This window comes from Ammospiza nelsoni, chromosome 9 (genome assembly GCF_027579445.1).
Source record: "Ammospiza nelsoni isolate bAmmNel1 chromosome 9, bAmmNel1.pri, whole genome shotgun sequence".
Classification (NCBI taxonomy): domain Eukaryota; kingdom Metazoa; phylum Chordata; class Aves; order Passeriformes; family Passerellidae; genus Ammospiza; species Ammospiza nelsoni.
In genome coordinates this window covers 30,416,160-30,433,850 of record NC_080641.1, presented here as the reverse complement: position 1 = coordinate 30,433,850, position 17,691 = coordinate 30,416,160, and the positions used below count along the sequence as shown (strand labels likewise).

The following is a 17,691-nucleotide window of genomic DNA, read 5'->3' as shown; positions in this document are numbered from 1 at the left end:
TTTTAGGTTTCAATTAGATTAATGCTGTATCACTAAAATTCAGAATAGTTTAGAGTGTACTTACTTTAGCAATCTGTAGCAGCACAATGCAGTGTTTTATTGATTCTACCATGCTCTAGGAAAAGAAAAATATCAGAAAAAAATGTGTTACTATCCCTTAATATTTTGTATTTATTAGTTACATACAATATTGGGTGTGAGCTAAATGGACACTCAGTTCTGTTGGAATTCCTACCTTCCCCTCCCCATTTTTTTTTTCAGAGACAAAAGCACAGCAGCAGCAAACTGAGGTTCCCAAAGGCACACAGAGCACAAAGCCAGGCTCTCAGGGTGAAATGGAGGTCAGCTCAAACCCCCAGAGTGCTGCAGGCAGGTGAATTATCAGGGGAAGGGAGGCTCAGAGAGCTGGGTCTGTTCAACCTGCAGAGGAAAAGGCTCAGGGAGACCTTTTCAAGGGGGATCAGTATCTGACTGGGAAGGCAGGGGAGCCAGGGCAAGACTCTTCTCATTGGAGCCCAGTGACAGGACAAGCAATGGCCACAAACAGAAATACAGGAAAACCACCTTAAACAGAACAAAACACATTTTATTTTTTTATGGATGACCAAACACTGGAACAGATTGTCCAGGGAAGCTGCAAAGCCTCCAGCCTTGGAGTTACTCAAAACCCAAACTAGATTTGGTCCTGTTGCTCATCACCTGTTCCAGCTGATGGTGCTCTGAGCACAGGGTTGGACTACAGACCTGCAGAGGCCCCTTCCAGCCTCAACTATTCCATGATCCCAAGGTGCTGGATAGAAATCTGAAAACAGCACCAGAAACAGGTTGTCTCTGCCATCACAATGTTGGGCCTAATCTGGATTCTCATTTTTCTGTAAAAAGGTTTTAAAAACTTCCCAAACAAAATAAGGTGGATTTCAGAATCAATATATAAAAGTTACAAAAATTAAAGAAACTTACACTGGTTGTTTCTTTGAGACCTTCAATTTTCTGTAAAAGGAAAATCAAAACAGTGTGATTAAAGACAGAATTTCCAGCATCTGGTTTGACCTAAATAATAACATTTGAATTTTAAATTGGGGGAGGGAAAAAAGCCCTAAACCAACATATTAAACACTATTTCCATATATAGATAATTTGCAAGACAAGACTGAAGTCAAACTGATAATTCAAGCTTAAAGATGACAAGGTTAAGAATTTTTTAACAGTGACATTTACCCATTAAAATCTATACTTCCTTTTTGCATAACATCAACAAAAATGAAATGCAGTAGGAAGATTCTAAGTTCATTTTGTATGCTTATAAAGTGCACTGAATGGTGGCACATTTCAACACCATTACACCAAGTGACCATCACTCAAGTGCAATAAACATTTGCAGTTAAGCACAGCTTGAAACAAATCACAGAAAACAGCAGTGCACACACGTTCCTGCTCTTCCTATGCCTCCAAAGTGCATCTGGAAATGTGCCTACTGAATTTTATCTAGAAACACTGGTCCATAAAGGTTTCCTGTGTGGAACTGCACCTCAGGCATGCAAAAGGATCTGCATGACCTGGTGCAGCAGCAGATGCTTCCTGTTGATGTCCTTGGCTCTGTCTGCAGGAGGCAAAATCACTAAACTGGGCTCAGCACTGAACCTCCACTAATGCAATTACAGGAGCTCTTTGTTTTGATTAATTTGAGTGTCTCATGTGACTTGAGTCACAATCTTCTTGACTGTTGAATAATCCAGGTGTGGAAAGGATCCTTTCCCTGCACCAGGCATTGCAAGGAAAAGCCTAAAGCATAAGAGAAGGACAGGCAGCTCTAAATCCACAGAAATGAACAGTCCCAGTTTGTGGATTAAAAACAAAACAAATGCAGTGACAGCCTCTCAGGCAATTCCTGGGGGGAATTCTCAGTTATGCTCTAGATATATTTCTTTCAAGGGATGCTGTATATTTTCTTCAGGATTAATTGGCAAAACAAAACCCAGACTCAGCCCTTCCTACTAAAAACTGGATCATGTTTATCTAGGGTATATCACATGAGGGATGTTATACCATGAAGTTATGTTATATTTACTCCTGCTGCTAGCAGAGAAACATGCCAACAGCTAGAAATTCCTTGGCTTTGTTTTTGTTTGTTTTTCACGTCTCCATGAGACTTCCAGTCTAAACTTTATCAGCACATATCCAAAAAAGCATTTGAAACATGACAGCATGGAAGTCTTGAGCCTTTTAGCACCAAAATAGAATAGGCAATGCACCCAAGCACACAAATCTTGTTGGATGAAAGATGATGCAGCTGAAGGAGATGATGCAGCCTCAAGGCTGTACAGCCAGCCAGAGGCAGCCACCAGCAGCTTTGATCATTCTTTACTCATTTTTCCCCCCACTTGTTACAGAGTATTTACACACCAAATAAACTGAGATCTCAGTCCCTTCAGTGACATCACCTTTGCTGAAAATAAGAAAGTGACCTCAGGCCATGTGATGCAATTTAGTGATGTTGGTTTCTCCCCACCCATCTGTAATTTTCCAAAGAGCTCACTGAGACATTGTTGTTCTTACACAGAGGTACAGACAAAAGGGTAATTTTATCAAAGATCACATGGAAGGTTGAAAGGGAAAAAACCTCAAGACAAGCAGATTTCTAAGGCCTTTCAGCAAATCATAGCACCATAGTTTTTTCCTCTTTGGAAATGAATTCTCTGTGAGCTGGCCAAATTAAGCAGTGACAGTTTGCATTGATCCAGTATTTTTCACATTTGTGCTCCATGACCACCTTGCAAGAACACAGCACATGGAACTTTGATAAGTTAGACAGAACTGCAAGGAAAACCATAAGCAGGTATGCTGAAGATAAAATACATTACCAATAAAAGAAAAACCAAAACCCCCCAAACATTTACTACTAACATCTATCACAGTTTTCTCTTTTCATCATCCCTAGTCTTTGAAAACTGATGAAGACAAAATTTTAGACAGTTCCCCTAGTTTCAGTAATGAATACACATATTTTCATCTGACACACCAATTTCCTGCAGATCCACATTTGCAGAATGCAGATTTACAATGGCAGAACACAATTTGCTATATTTAATCTGATCAAACTGCAGGCTGCTGCTGAAACTACTCCCTCTACTTGCCGCTCATTGCATCTCCTTGACACCTGATTTTTAGGAAATCACTGAGGAAGCTAATTTTTCCTCATCCAACATGATTTTTGCCTCATTCAACAATCATGGGAGTACAGAGGGATCAGCTCACCCAGCACAGAGGCAGCAGAGGCACGGAGGGGGAGCTGACTCATGGCTGAAATCTGTAAGGAGCAACCCAAATCTGTGTGCTCAACCTTGGATTTACTTCACAAAAAGCACTTGTTTTGAACCAAACAGCTTAAACAGGCTGCACTTTCCTCCCAAATCCTGTTGAGTAATGTCAGCTTTGTTCCAGCCTGCACACATGCCCCTCTTTGCTATTCTGGTGCCTTTGAATGCTCCAGTTTTCTTCTCCCTGATGTGTGGTCAAGACAACTCCACCAAAGTGAACAGGAAAGCTGTGCTGGAGTTCTCATCAGTAATCCTGGTCACACTGTAAGAACTGGGGCACTGCTGGTTGTGCATGATCCCCCCATACCCTGCACTTCTTCCAGGACAACAATGCAGCACAGGGAATTGATGAAAATCACTGCATTTTCAGCAGGCCTGCATCTGCACTGTCTTCATCCAAATTCAAGAGATTAGCACATCTCAGAAGATATCCAGGAGATTTTGAAGCATGTCAGAACACCTATAACCTGTGTCACCATCTCCAAAAGACCAAACATTCTGTAACTAAAAGCCAGCTCATCCAATGCTCTGTGAACTTGCAAAAACAACAGCTCAGGTTTGAAATCCCTGGCCATAAACAGTTTCAGAACAGCACTCAGCTGGTTGGGAAGCACTTAAAACTCAAATATCCAAAACTTGTTTTCTTGGAGGAAAGAACGATGGGTTTGATGGAAGCACCCTGCAGATTACACTCAGCTCATCATCTGACAGCTGAACCATACTTCCATAACAAACATGGAAAATGCCAAATACTGTATCAAAAAACCTCTCAGTGCAGGCAGAGACAAAATAAAGCTTTGTCAAGTGTTTTTCATTTTTAATAGAGAATAAATGGAATCTGCAGTAATAGCAATCCTCATCAAATTTAAAACCAGAGGATGCCAACCTCTTCAAAATGAGCCTCCCCTTTCTCTATAAAGTGAACCCATCTGTGCCACAGATACCTTGCACAGACAAATAAAGAAGTCAGCACAACATGTGGAAAGCCTCTAGGGATTAGGAGCACTGCCACAGGAAAAAAGAAAGTACTGCCTGATCTGCAAAGCAGCATCTGGAGGGAGGTCAGAATTGAAGGACAACTCCTCCCAGTAAAACACACTGAAGGAGAAATGCAAAATCCTTAGACCTGACTCTTGTGGTCACTTGCCTACAGATTGAACACACTGACAGAGAGGCACTTCAAAGTTCTTTTAAAAGCCTGTACATGAAAAAGAGCTCCCCAAGACAGCACTTAACACATCAGGTGAGATGAATAACACTTGAAAGGTCACAGCCATTATAAAGAAGTAAAACTAAACACAGAAAACATCAAAGAGTTTTCAAAACAGGAACCAAACACCACGAGAACACAGCTTGTTTTCCACAAGAGACATTGAGGGAGGGAACAAGGATGAAATACACCACTACTTCATCATATCAAAATTACTGCATTTGCTGAAGGGAAGCAACTGCTCTGCAACAAACCCTTCATAAGGAATGGTTAAATCTCTCCTCCACACACACAAATTAATAAATGAAACCAGCATGACACTTAAAGCCAAACCCACACCATCAAAGGCATGTGCCAGCCTTTCTTAAACAGTGCTTGAACTGACAGAGCTGGCTTTGGCACGGAACAGGAGGGGATGCAAAGAACACAAACCTTCAATTGAATTACACCCTTGCTCAAAGAGCTGTTCTCCCCATTTCTACTACATTTGTGCTACATTTCTGGCACCCTCACTTCAGTGAATGAAGCATTCTCAGACTTTCAATGTGTCAGAAACTTACACAGGATGCAGACTGATTATGTGAAATACATGATTAGGAGTATTTCTTTCTTGGCCTTTGGAATAGCTTTGTAATTCCTACCAACATTTAACACTCATCCTTGTTAAAGATTAAAAAATAGCAAATTTAAGTTAAAATGCTTTCAATACTGTTGGAATATATGGGATAGCAGAGGAGCAATTCTTTCTGACAGACTGAAGCCTTTTATAATGTTATGATTCCCATTATTACTAAAATTTTTTTGCAAACTTAGTCACAACACAACTGTTCTAAGTTATTCAAATTGCTTGAAGTGACTTTGACAACCCAATAAATGTGTACTTAGCATTTCTACTACAGCAAACTTATGCACAACACCACCTGATAAACAATTTTTAAGACAAAATGTACTTGCTTTTCTCTGTTCATCATCTTTGCAGTTCTGGAGTTTTTCATCAAAGAGCTGAAAGAAAGAGATACTTGTGAGAATACTGAAAGTTTTATTTTTCCACATAAAATCAGACAGAAACGCTGACATTTCAAATAATAAGGATAAAGTCATACAACCCTGGTATTAGGATCCAAAGCAGTTTTGGTCTGGTATTTCTTTACAGCATTTGTGATATAGCAGATTTGTAACTAATTTCTCACATCATCCCATCCTGCATGAGATCTCACAGCTAAGCCTGACAATTCTACCATGATTTGAAGAAAAAGGTGAGGTTAAGGAACATAACTGTGCTCATCAGAAAACCTCCAGCTGCCTTTCTTCTATTTCAGCAAAAACCTTTAACCAGAAGAGCTTTAACTCTCATCAACCCTTCCAGGTTCCTTGCTTCAGGTACATGATCCAAATCATGTAAGCACATTTTTTGGGGAAGATATGACTTCCCAGCATTAATTTATGTTTATTATCTTAAAAGAGGGATATGAGATGCAACAAAGCAAAGTGAAACAAGCCCTCACTGCAAAGCCTGCGTGTGCATTTAACACAAGCTGGGCTGAAAGAGTTAACAGAGGCCTCTGAGGGCACTCTAAGGTGCACACACAACCATGAAGCTGCTCAAGGAAGAGAAAAGACCATGGGTATTGCTGAGTGTTCATCACATCCACCCTTGCAGCTTGGAGAAGAGGATGTAATTTTTAGGAAGTGAGCTGCAGCTCTGCACTCAACTGCCTGCCTCAAACCTACTCATGTGTTCCCTTTCCCCTGAGGGCTGATTTCTAGCTCTAAAAATAGGCTGTGATCCTGGTCTCTGTCCATCCTCAAACTGACTCATCTTTCATTATTAATTAATTTCTATCCCCCTCCCCCCAGCTGGCCTGAAATCACAATTAGAAGGTGTAAAGATTTAAATACCTTCTGTCAGTGAAGTGATGGCTCCAGAGTGGCAGAAAAGCTCCTGACCAAGTCTTTGCAGGGCAGCTCTGAATTTTGTTTGCATCTCTTCTGCCTACCTTCATTTTTGTTGCTGTGCACATCCCCCTCTCCACCCTACCCTCCAACTGAATTTTTGCTGAATATCCCACATGCAATACTTGCACATTATATCAGGGGGAAAAATCCAACCCAGCAGAACTGAAGCAATTTAACAGCAATTTTAATCAGCTGAGTCATGGGAAAAAGTGTCCTAAGCAGCAGCAAAAAGTGTTTTTCTCAATAAGGTGAGTACTGAGAGATACGACCTCATTGCTCCTTGCAGTCCCATCTATTCTTAAAATACAAAGTTTAAAAGAGCTGTATTGTGCAACACTCCTACAGAATGCTTTCACCCAAGGACAAAGCAAAGATTATCCACCACCACCACTGCAACAAAGTCTGAAACTATCTGCAACTGTAGTTACACATCACTTGACAAAATCTTCTCAAGATAGACTCGAAAATGCTATGAGCAGCACAATGATTTAATTATGTTTCAAAACGAAACTTAACACATTTAACCTTGCAATTTCCGTAAAGGTTTTATAGAAAACAGAACCTTTCAGCCACTGTAAACCATTTTATTTAAATCTGCTTGAGATATTCTAATTTTTAACAATCCTAAGAAAAAGACATTTTCATTTTGATGGCTATCTCTGTTGAGCTTCCTTTCAAGCTGGCCTTGAAATCCAGCCTGACAAACAGACCCCCAGCACAATAAATTCAGCATTTAGTTACCATACCTTCAGCTGGTCTATCAAGATTTGTAAGTAAGCATCAGCCTCAGTAAGTTTCTTGTCAAAATCATGAACGCTGGGAACAAATCCTGAATCCACACCCTAGAAATAAATAAACAAACAAAAATAAAATATTTAATTAGTGCCTCAGAGGAGAAAAAAGTACAACAGCAATATGGTTTTGCCTGCCATCTGACTGAGAACATGCTGCCTTGCCTCTCATCCTGCCACGTGCAGACACAGGCACACAGCTGAACACATTTGGCTTCTATCTGCAGCTAAATCAACAGCAGTAAATTACTCCACATTTTCACAGGGGGTATAATCATCACACACCAGAGTATTTCATTACTTGTGATTGAACAAATCCTCTTAAATTACACTGATTAAAGTTTCTTTATAAAATATAAAGGAGAATTCACATTTTTCTGAGGACTGTCTTGTGATTCCATACCCTTACACTTCAGCTAGGGAAGCCCAAATCACACCCAGTGGGATAACTGCACTTCTCACACTTCACACAGCATTGCTCAACTCACAGCTCCCTAGCTAACAACTGCTAAATCTTTTCTTAAATACCTTTGATCTGAAAAGTTCAAAATCATTAGTCCTGGTTACCCTAGTTCCTTTACAGGTATAATGATTTGCATCTTTGTCACTGTATATGAATTCTAACACTTAGTTGCACACACAGCACCAAGGACAATGTATCAGTGTAATGAGAATTATTAGTTTTATATTTTCTTGCTTGGAAACTTGTTTCTTCTAATAATATACCACTCAGAATACACTTCTGTATATAACACAATCCCTATCTCTAAACTTACACACCACTGATTTAAACAAACAAATTCCCACTGGGATACATCTTTAATTAGAGGAAAGAGAATAGAGGATTCTTGATTACTTCTACCTGGATGCCCATATGCTATGTAAACACATTAAAGGTTTATTTATATAATATCTTTAATGCAAATGGAACTGAGAAACAAATACTGAAGTTGGAAAAAATTGTACACTGTAGGATAAACATATACAGGAGGAAAAATCCATGAAGGATACAGAAGCAAACATCAGTTGTAAGAGAACATAATCCTGAGAGCATCACAGCAGAGACAACTTTGCTACCAGCCTCAATATTTTCACACTGATCTCAAACAGGACAATTTCAAACTCTGCTGAAAACATCAATTGCTGTTTGAACTGCTGAGCACCTCAAGAGTCTGAGCATGGAAAGATCAACCAGTGGGGAAATACATTCCACATGGAGGAAGATGGGCAATCAATATTTGTAAAATTCCACATTAGGGTAACATTTTCTTTGGCATTGTTGGCTCTGTCAGAGCAGATAATTTATCTTATTTTTGTATGATTTTGGGCCATCATATCAAGAGTTTTGTTGATGGCTCTTTAGAGGTGTGAGCATTTTTGTGCAGCAGTGGAATGACTTGCACAGTATCACCACACACAGCCTAAAACAAAACCCAGCTACTGACTGTAGAAAACATTATTCTTTATTCATTTGCTAAAAATATGCATGCAGATCTTGACAACAGCTCTACAGGAGTACATTTATCCATACAGCTGGGCTTGTAATCAAAAAAAGATACTTCACCTGTATTAGACAGCCAACACCAGCCAATTTTAGAAATAATGTGAAACAAGGAGGAGGGAGGAGAAGATGAGGAAAAAACCCAAAACATTTTGACTGTGACAAAACATAAATTCAAAAAGCACCAAGTGTAACAAATGATTAAAACAACTAATAGGCAGAAGGGAGAGTGCTCTCAACCCAGCAACTTTTGACTCTCCCTCAAACTAGTTTAAATTACACTGAAACTACATCTGAAATGACATTAAATTAGTATTCAATTTCCTTGTTGAAAATGGAATTGTCTGTACAGCTACCAGCAAAACTCTTTAGTTCAGCAAATGGTCCTGCAAGCTCAGTTAAAAATTCTGGAGGTCAGGTTTCATATACCAAACCACATACAGGAAATTTCTGCTGAAGATACTATACTATACACAGAAATATGGTTTACTGTGCATGTTATCTGTATGCTGCATCAAAATCCTGATTTTTGTTTCAGTCCTCACTCTATGACTATGAACATGTAACTATCTGATATTTTTAGTGGTGGCTTAAAGATAAAATGTCATTCTTAAATTTCAGGCTCTTAGAACTAAGGGAAAAGCTGATCAAAACATTCAGTGTTACAACTGAGCAGACACCCACACAAAACACAGAGTGAAAATTGTAACCTAAGAAGTTCTATTAGAAAATTAAAACTTCAAACTGTAAAGAGAAAGCCATAAAACCAGGTAAAGTGTCAAGCTGAACATAACAGAGATGAAACATGAGAATAATTTTGCAAAGCACAGGTACTTAAAGCTGCAGCACCTCACTAGTTTGCTCTTGGGTAGTTAAGATGAAATTTTATCATCTTCTCAGCAAATTTATTAGTCAGTCTTATAGGAGATTAGGTTAATAATTTAAGTTTTCACATAGTTTTAGAATTGAAAACCAAAAGATACTTGAAAAAGTTGAAAAGAGCAATACCATAGAAAAAACAGTCTGGATAAACAGCAAACAAAACCAATCAGTATTTCAAACCCAGCAGTAATTTAGAAAGAGGAGATACACAAAGAGCACATTTGCATAACAAATGCTTATTTCTTGATCTTCTGGTCTCTCAAAGCCAGCAAAGGTAAAATGGGGACCCTTTCTCTCCTTCCCTGCCCTGAAGGAACTGAGGCTTCAAAAGGAACAGGTGAGCAGAGTCACCAGAATGGCATTTAACAGCTTGGTGAACTTGGATTTAGGAATCTGCACATCTCAACGAGCAATCAAATTTTTATGAGGAACTTGTAAAATCCACTGCTCACCTATTCACAGGCTGACAAAACAGGTTGCCTGCAGATATTGCTGAACCTCCACCCTTGGAGGGCTCCAAACTCAACTGGGTTTCACCTTTGACAACCTGATCTAAAGTACAAGTTTGCCTTCAGTGAGAAGGTGCTTGAACAGGTAATTTCCAGAGGTCTCCTCCAGTTGAAGTCATCCTGTGACTCTAAAATAAGTATCTTCAAATTATGGAAAAGAACAGGAATCCAGACTATTTCTGATCTTCAGAAAATACACTGCCTCTATCTTACTGTCAGTACCTATCTGAAGTAGTATAACTTGTTTTTCCATTGAGTAACTACATCAATTTGTAAATACACTTTATTAACCTCAAATAAAGACTCTGTGTTCATGAAAGTTTAAAAGAATTAACAGATTAAACAGCTGCAGAAGGGAGTGATTTAAAAATTTTAGCCTGACCAGAATCTTCCAAACCAACAAGTTTGGTGTCAAAACAAGTAATTTGATGTCTGACTGCTCCCCACCAAGAGGGAACAAATATCCTGATACTCAAACCATACTGATAAAAGAGAAAAGGGTACCATAGCATCCTTTCCCTCATCCATATTATGAGCCTTATTTTCACTACAGAACTGCCAGCACCAAGGGAATTTCGTGTTCTTTCTTTGTCCTCCAAATTAGAAGTCACACATATCTCTAATGCATTTGTATTCAAAACTTGTCCATACTGAGAAGTAATTCAGCCTAATTTAAACCAGTTCTTTCAAACTCAGATGGGATGAAAAGATTGCATCCTCCTTAGAAGAAGCATACCAGAAAAATTCAACTGTATCTCTCAAATAAAAGCATTACAATAATAGCTTTCCTGGGGGAGGAAGGCAGAAAGCTGTACAGAGTGGAATTTCTTATCTTTTTGAAGACACTTCTACATTCTTCATCTAATTAGGATTCCAAATCCAACAAAAAATTCCTGTGGAAGTTAGTTTGAAGGAATGATTTTTTCTTTCATCCACAATATCTCATCAGAAACATATCCTCTGCCTACATGCTTGATTTCGATGAGCTGGACATTGCCTGTAAGGACCACTGATAAAAAACTGAAGAAAAACAAAAAATGAACTTGTAAGCCATTAAACAAGGGCACTTTTGAGGCAAAAATAGCTCTATTTTTTTCCTCTGCTAGATTTTTATGCAATATTTGAAGCTCAGAATGTGTTTGAAAACAAATGCATAGGTTGTGGAAAGCATATGACCCTTCCAAACAGAATATTGCAATTCTTAGAGGAAAAGAAAAAAAGATTCTACTTTGCAAAACACAAAATGCTTAGCAAAGAGTGTGTATCTATAGATATTATCAGTTATTCAAGGAGAACAGAAAGTTCAGAAGACGGAAACATTTACACACTGATGTAAAATTCTCTCTTTAAAGTATAAGTTACAACTCTGAAACCTCACAAACACCATCTTAGAGTCCCATTCCTTTGCCTTTATATCTATAATCAGTGCAGATATTGCACATGTTCTAGGGTATTCAGGCACTATCTGATTACTTCATTAGCAAAATGTGAAAAGGGCAGCATGGCTGCCAACCCTATGCCCTCCCACTAGCACTTGTAAAACATCTACACTGGATATACTCTGAATCTAAAAGAGCCTGGTTTTAGTTTTATGCAAGAATTCTTGACTCGCAAAAGGACCAGCACTGAAAAGTCAGTTAATAACAATATTTAGAGTGTAATATACTTAACACACAAGGAAGTTTTACTCTACCTTGTGTTCTTGCTCGCAGCTTTAGAAAGGTCAGAAACAATCCTGGTTAATGTGGTACTAAGTGAACTGCTACTATCAACATTCATAAACACTTTGCACCAGCATAAATGAAGGGGAAACAAATCAGCTCCCCTGCTGTTCACTTTAGCCTTCACTCTGCTCTTTATTTTGAGTCAGCATAAACATTTACCTTGTCACATAAACAACTCAATGTGGAAACTAATCAAGGTTAAAAATAAACGCAGAGAGAGCAGCAAGAAAAGCAATTTTAAGTTCCAAATTCCACCCTTCTTGCCACACTGCCTCTTCCCTTTTGCTTGGAGAAGCGAGAGAGGACTGCTTCCAGAGGCAGCACCAACTCCTACACTTTGGTGAAGCCATGGTGTCAGTCAGTGTTTAAACCATTGAATCTACTCTTCTCAACAGCCAGCACAGACCCACTTACTAGAATCAAGTTTTCTTATCATTTGCTACTTAGGAAGTAAACATCTTGTTTAAATTATGGAATTATCAACCAACGAAGCAATTAATTTTCACTTAATTCCTTTCACTTTAATGGTGGTTAGAAATTGCTCACCTTCATGATTTCAGTTCACTTGTCTCTACAGAGGCCACTTAGAGGCTGAAGTAAATTAGTGTAGATCAAACAAGGAAGTTACTGTGTTACTAAAAGACATGAGCTATCCATCGTAACTCATGAGACAATTCCAGAGCCAAATTCCACTACCCAAAAGCACTTATAGTAGCACTAGGGTGCTGCCAGGGTGTACCTGACAGACAGCAAGGAAAGCAGGACAATGAGAAGCATGTCCTGTCTGAATGGGACTGCTGCTTGACATCAGATGCTGCTGGGAAACTGAAGAAAACGTGAGATAACTTCTCTCCCCACACAAACATGAAACTTTAGCCACAACATGCCTTCACCCCAAGCACACCCTCCCCCTTAGGTCCTGTGGGTATGAGGCCAGTGCTGTGCTGCCAGTGCAAAGCCACAGGCCTGCTAATGCCACAATAGTAACAATTTGGGGGGACAAGGGGGAAAACTCTGCGGGGTTCAGAATGGCATTTCCAGTAGTATCACACCATCTGTTCAATGACTTTTACACAGCCAAAGCTAATACTAGAACTACTATGTGTATTTTTAGCAATAGCTTTAATACAAGTGCATACGAAAACACAGCACACTTCAGTTTCAAAATTCAAACAAATCAGGCTTCAAGTGTATCTGAAATGTTTCCTCCCCCTTGTTGTTCCCTTTGGATACAACATTACTAATTGTCAGCCCTCTGGACAGTTTGGGCCCCTTTATACATTCTATGTATTTATGACTCAGTTCCTTGCCTGTAGCTCATTTTAGGCTTGGGGGGGAGGGAGGCAGAAGAAGTGTGTTTCATTCTGGGTTTCAAAAACATTTCCATTATAAATAGTGAAGGACAGCACAGCAGAACATTTAGGCAAAAATAACACCAGCAAGATTAATCAGACTAGAGAACACAAAGACACCACTTCACCTCTCCACCTCGCATTAACTCGTAATCCTTCCTGATTTGGTTCACTCAGCACACGAACCCCCTGGGCTTTGGTGCAGTTCCTCACAGCTCAGAGTTTTTGGTACAGTGAAGTCAACTTTAAGTCAGACTTTCAAACTTGATCACTCCTGTCCCAGCACAGGCAGACTGAAAAGCAGCATGGAAATACGAAAAAAATACTCTGAAAAGAAACAACACTTTGGGCAAAACCAGCTGCCTAAAGCTTTTAAGTGACTGTGAACCACATGTTTAGTTAGCGAAACTAAGAGCCTAAGAAAATGCCTTCACAGAAATTAATCTCTGCCGCGGCACTCAGACCCCGCCATCCGCTGAGCCAATAATCCCCCACAGAACCCGTTCGGCTGTTCTGTCCGAAGGAAAAGGAAAGCGAAACAACAACATAACATCAAGGGCACGAAGGGCCGTTTGTTCAAAGGCTCCTGAAGCCAAGGCGTGTCAGTGCATGGGACAGCAGCATCCCTGGGGCACACGGACAGAGCATCCCTGGGGCACACGGACAGCACCATCCCTGCGGGCACACGGCACCGGGCGGCTCTCGCTGCCCCCGGAGCCACCCGGGCGCTCCGTGCCTGCTCCCGCTCCGTCCCCGCCGTGCCCAGGCAGGGCAGCGCCGCTCGGCCGCCAAGGGCAGGGGCTCGCTGCCCCGAGGGACCCCCGCAGCCCGACCCGCGGCGCCCCGTACTCACACCGGCCATCCCGCGGAGATCCCAGCGCGGCGCAGCAGCGGGGCCGCCCGCCCGCCGGGCCCCGGCAGCGCCGCCTCCAGCGGGGCGGGAAGGGGCGGGAAGGGAAGGGCAGGACCCCCGGCCGCGGCCCCGCCGAGCGCGTCACCAGCACGGCGGACGGAGATTGGAGCGGGGCGGGCCGGCCCCGGGAGCCGCGGCCGGGGGAGGGAGCGAGCAGGGAGAGCAGCAGGGCCTGGCCGGCCATGGAGGCGCGGGATGTTCCTGCCCGGGTTCGGCCCTGCGAGAATCCCCTCAAACTTCGGCCCCTGTTCGTGCCGCCCCCGCGTCCCGCCGGTGAGGGGGAGCAGAAGGAACGGCACACTCCTAAGCCGTGGAAGAAAGAGGTTTGGCAAGGAGTGTAGTCGTGTTTCATTCTGAAATCGGCTCTGCAGCTCCCGTGGCAAACCTTGGCAGTTCCCGAATGGGGTGTGAGTGAACACTACTCCACCGACTCCAAAATAAGGGCCGGAGGCTGAAAGGTTACATGACCCGTACACTGAAGAAGGTTCTTGAAAATGAGTGGTGACCACACAGCAGTGGCCCACAAAGTATTACATTCCATGGTGAACATATCTACAATAATGCAGGATGTGTTTCTTAGTACTCAATTCAGGTTTTTTAATTATTCCCTCAAACATTACTAGATAAATTACTAACTTGGGCTTTTTTTTTCCTCCTAAATACACCTTACTCGTTTGAAAATCTCCAGGAACGTGAACAGTTATGCAATGGAAAATAGTTCCATTATTAGCTGCTACCATGAAATCTATTTCCACCAATATAACTACACTCACAATTTCTAGAAAGCATAGAAGTGTACATTTTGATAAAACCAATGTATATTCTGCTGTTTCATTCCTTGACTCTGTATCTCCATGTCATAAAAAGTCTTCCAGGTGGAGAAAACAGCACAGACTCCTTTTACTTCATTTCAAACCTTAAACAGGACCACTCACATTAACCTATTGACTTTCTAAACTGAGGATGGGGAAAAAAAGCATCCCTTGGGAGTGAGCTCAGCCCTTCTACATCCACATATTGCTCCCTAGATAATCCCTGTCTCCTCACATCCACTGCAGAGTGGGGTTCTTCAGCCCTTGGTCAGCTATAGTGTACAGATGGGAAGATTACTTCTAACATACCCATGGCACAGTAGGAGGGGTAAAAAGCTGACTGTCAAATGGGAATTTTTATCCAGGGATCTGCTATTCTCTAAAAAAAAATTGTAGTGGTCTTTAATACATGAAAGAAGGTTGAAACTGTTTACGTCTAACAGGTAAATTGACAGAGATAGTACAAGGGTCTAAAGTTCAATGGGTCAAATTCAGGCTTGTTCTAACTCTTTAGATTGGGCAAATGTCATCTAAATCAGTCTTCATAAGCTTCTCTTTATGAGATATTAGAGATTTTACTCTAGCTTTCTTCACACTGAATCAAATGTTAGGAGACCTAATTCTCCTGCCATGCTGCAAATGCACAACCAAAGCTTTATTTAATACAAATAATGAACACCTGCTTTAAGATTTCTACACCATCACCAGACACCTACATGGTACAAACCAAATCCCTTTCATGAGTTTGGCTTACTCCAGGACAAAAACAAATGTTCAGCAAGTCTTACAGACATGTCCAGCTATAAAGTATCATAAGAAACTGATCTTAGATCATAGAACTACAGTTTCCAGAGCTGGAAGTGACCCACAAAGATGACAGAGTCCAGCTCCTGGAACTAGGTAACTAAAGCTAAGAACCATCCTCAATCCAACCATCTGTTTTTAGAACCAGAGCACCACTGGTACCCATCTTACACAGTGATATCCTGCTTCAAACAAGCTATTTATAATTTTTGTCATCCAGGAAGAGGTTCAATGCTGCTGTCTCATTTTAATTTCCAAGTTAGGTGGCATACAAGCACACAAGAGGCTTGATCCAAAAAAGACTCCTAGTTTTAAACAAAAAACAACAAAAACCCCCCACCAAAACCAAATTAAATGTACAATAAATCCAGAACCTTACAATAAATATACATTATAAATAAATATGATTTAATGATAAGTATATATATTATAAATATGAACTAATAAAGGAAAGTGTCATTCTGACTTTTCATTATGGTAGGACAAGAAAAATATAACAGACTCAAACCTAAACAGATGTTTTACTACATCCAATTGTATAGGCTACAGAACAGCCAGATTTCATACAGAATGTGTAGGATATTAGCAGTTGTTACACTGTATTTCATTGATTGAAAAAAAAGTAAAACAAGTGAAAATTGAAAGTGAAACTTGCCTGAAGTTGGAGGGTATGGCGGAGGATGGTGTCCTCTAAAGCGTGGATCCACTTCTCCCTCTCATCTGCATCTCGAGCTGAAAAAGAATTCAAAAGATATTGTTCACTTACATGCAGTCTTACATACTAAAAGGCACAGGCAAACAGATCTGATGTCCACACTAAATATGGAAATTAATCACACTGTGTTAATCACCAAGAACAAAATTCCACAGTTGCCTTAATATCCTGTTTCTTCTTCTGTGTTACAGCTCTGTTCCTTGTCCAGCTTTAGGGAACACATGCAAACAGAGTTTGCACAGATATTCCTCAAGTCATTAAGTAATTTTTACATTTCCTTATTTACAAGAAAATTACCTGTAATAAATTACCTAGTACTTCTACTTCAGTGTGGACATAGTAACTTTCAGGTGTGGATTCATAATAGGGGACAAACACCCCTAACAGGTCACTGGTGTGAATAATGAAGCACAAAGAATAATCTTAAACGTACAACAAACATTAAATTGAAAAAAAACCTACTCTTAAACTGCTTTCTTTCCCTCCTATCCCCAGCACAGACAAGCCACCTTTACTTCACTAGTCTGAAAGAGTTCCTTGCTGTGCTCTAGGAATACTTAAAAAACAAAGGAGCAGTCAGTGGACCTCAGGTAAAGATAGAAGGGAAAATTCCAGAGGCATTAAATAGACTGTGAACAAACCGGCCTGTCAATGGATTGAGAACAGTTATTAACAATTGTTTCTAGGTCCTCACTCAAACGGAAGATATTAAAAGAAACAGGAAGCCTGCTAGAAGCAAGGAAAGCTTAAGTGAGCTAACACCTATTATGAATCAGCGAACTGAGATTTCTATCTCACTTATTTTTAAGGAGTTCAGAGGAAATATCCTTAGGCTATAGTGAAATGTACTCTCCAGCTCAAAATACTTTGTTTCAATGTTCCCTTCCTCACCCTTTTGTTTCCATTGTTTTTGGTTTTTTTTTGAATTCTGCAGCTTAAACTTATTAGTACTTAAAAATGCCCCAAGTCTCCTGAATATGTAGATTTTTCTAAACTCCCCAAAGATAACCCTAGCAATTTAAAGATAAACATACTGCACTGTTAACTTCAGCATATATACACTATGTCAAGTTAACAAAACCATCAGGAGAGAACTGACAATGTATGTGTTTGTGAGAAATAATTAAGAATGTATTTTTAATACATAAGCTTGCTCAGAGCCTAACTGATGAGGTGGCCTCACAAAACAGTGGGACAAAACTTTC

At 40.4% G+C, this 17,691-nt stretch overlaps 1 protein-coding gene across 6 annotated transcripts in view; it reads right to left on the bottom strand.

Annotated features, from left to right (window-relative positions):
- OSBPL9 (oxysterol binding protein like 9) overlaps positions 1–17,691 on the bottom strand; it is a 56,546-nt gene that overhangs the window by 15,782 nt on the left and 23,073 nt on the right. For 3 of the 6 annotated variants that reach the window (XR_009418954.1, XM_059477939.1, XM_059477940.1), the window contains exons 4-8: positions 16,427–16,503; positions 7,230–7,325; positions 5,482–5,529; positions 961–990; positions 65–115 (exon numbers count right to left, since the gene is read on the bottom strand). Coding sequence is in view for 5 of the 6 variants with exons in the window: in XM_059477939.1 (XP_059333922.1) it covers positions 65–115; positions 961–990; positions 5,482–5,529; positions 7,230–7,325; positions 16,427–16,503 (302 nt within the window). In the remaining variant the exon portion in view is untranslated. Of the gene's footprint in view, positions 1–64; positions 116–960; positions 991–5,477; positions 5,530–7,229; positions 7,326–13,370; positions 13,517–14,095; positions 14,170–16,426; positions 16,504–17,691 lie in introns of those variants that run through there. The other 3 variants (XM_059477942.1, XM_059477941.1, XM_059477943.1) reach the window with 3 other exon arrangements.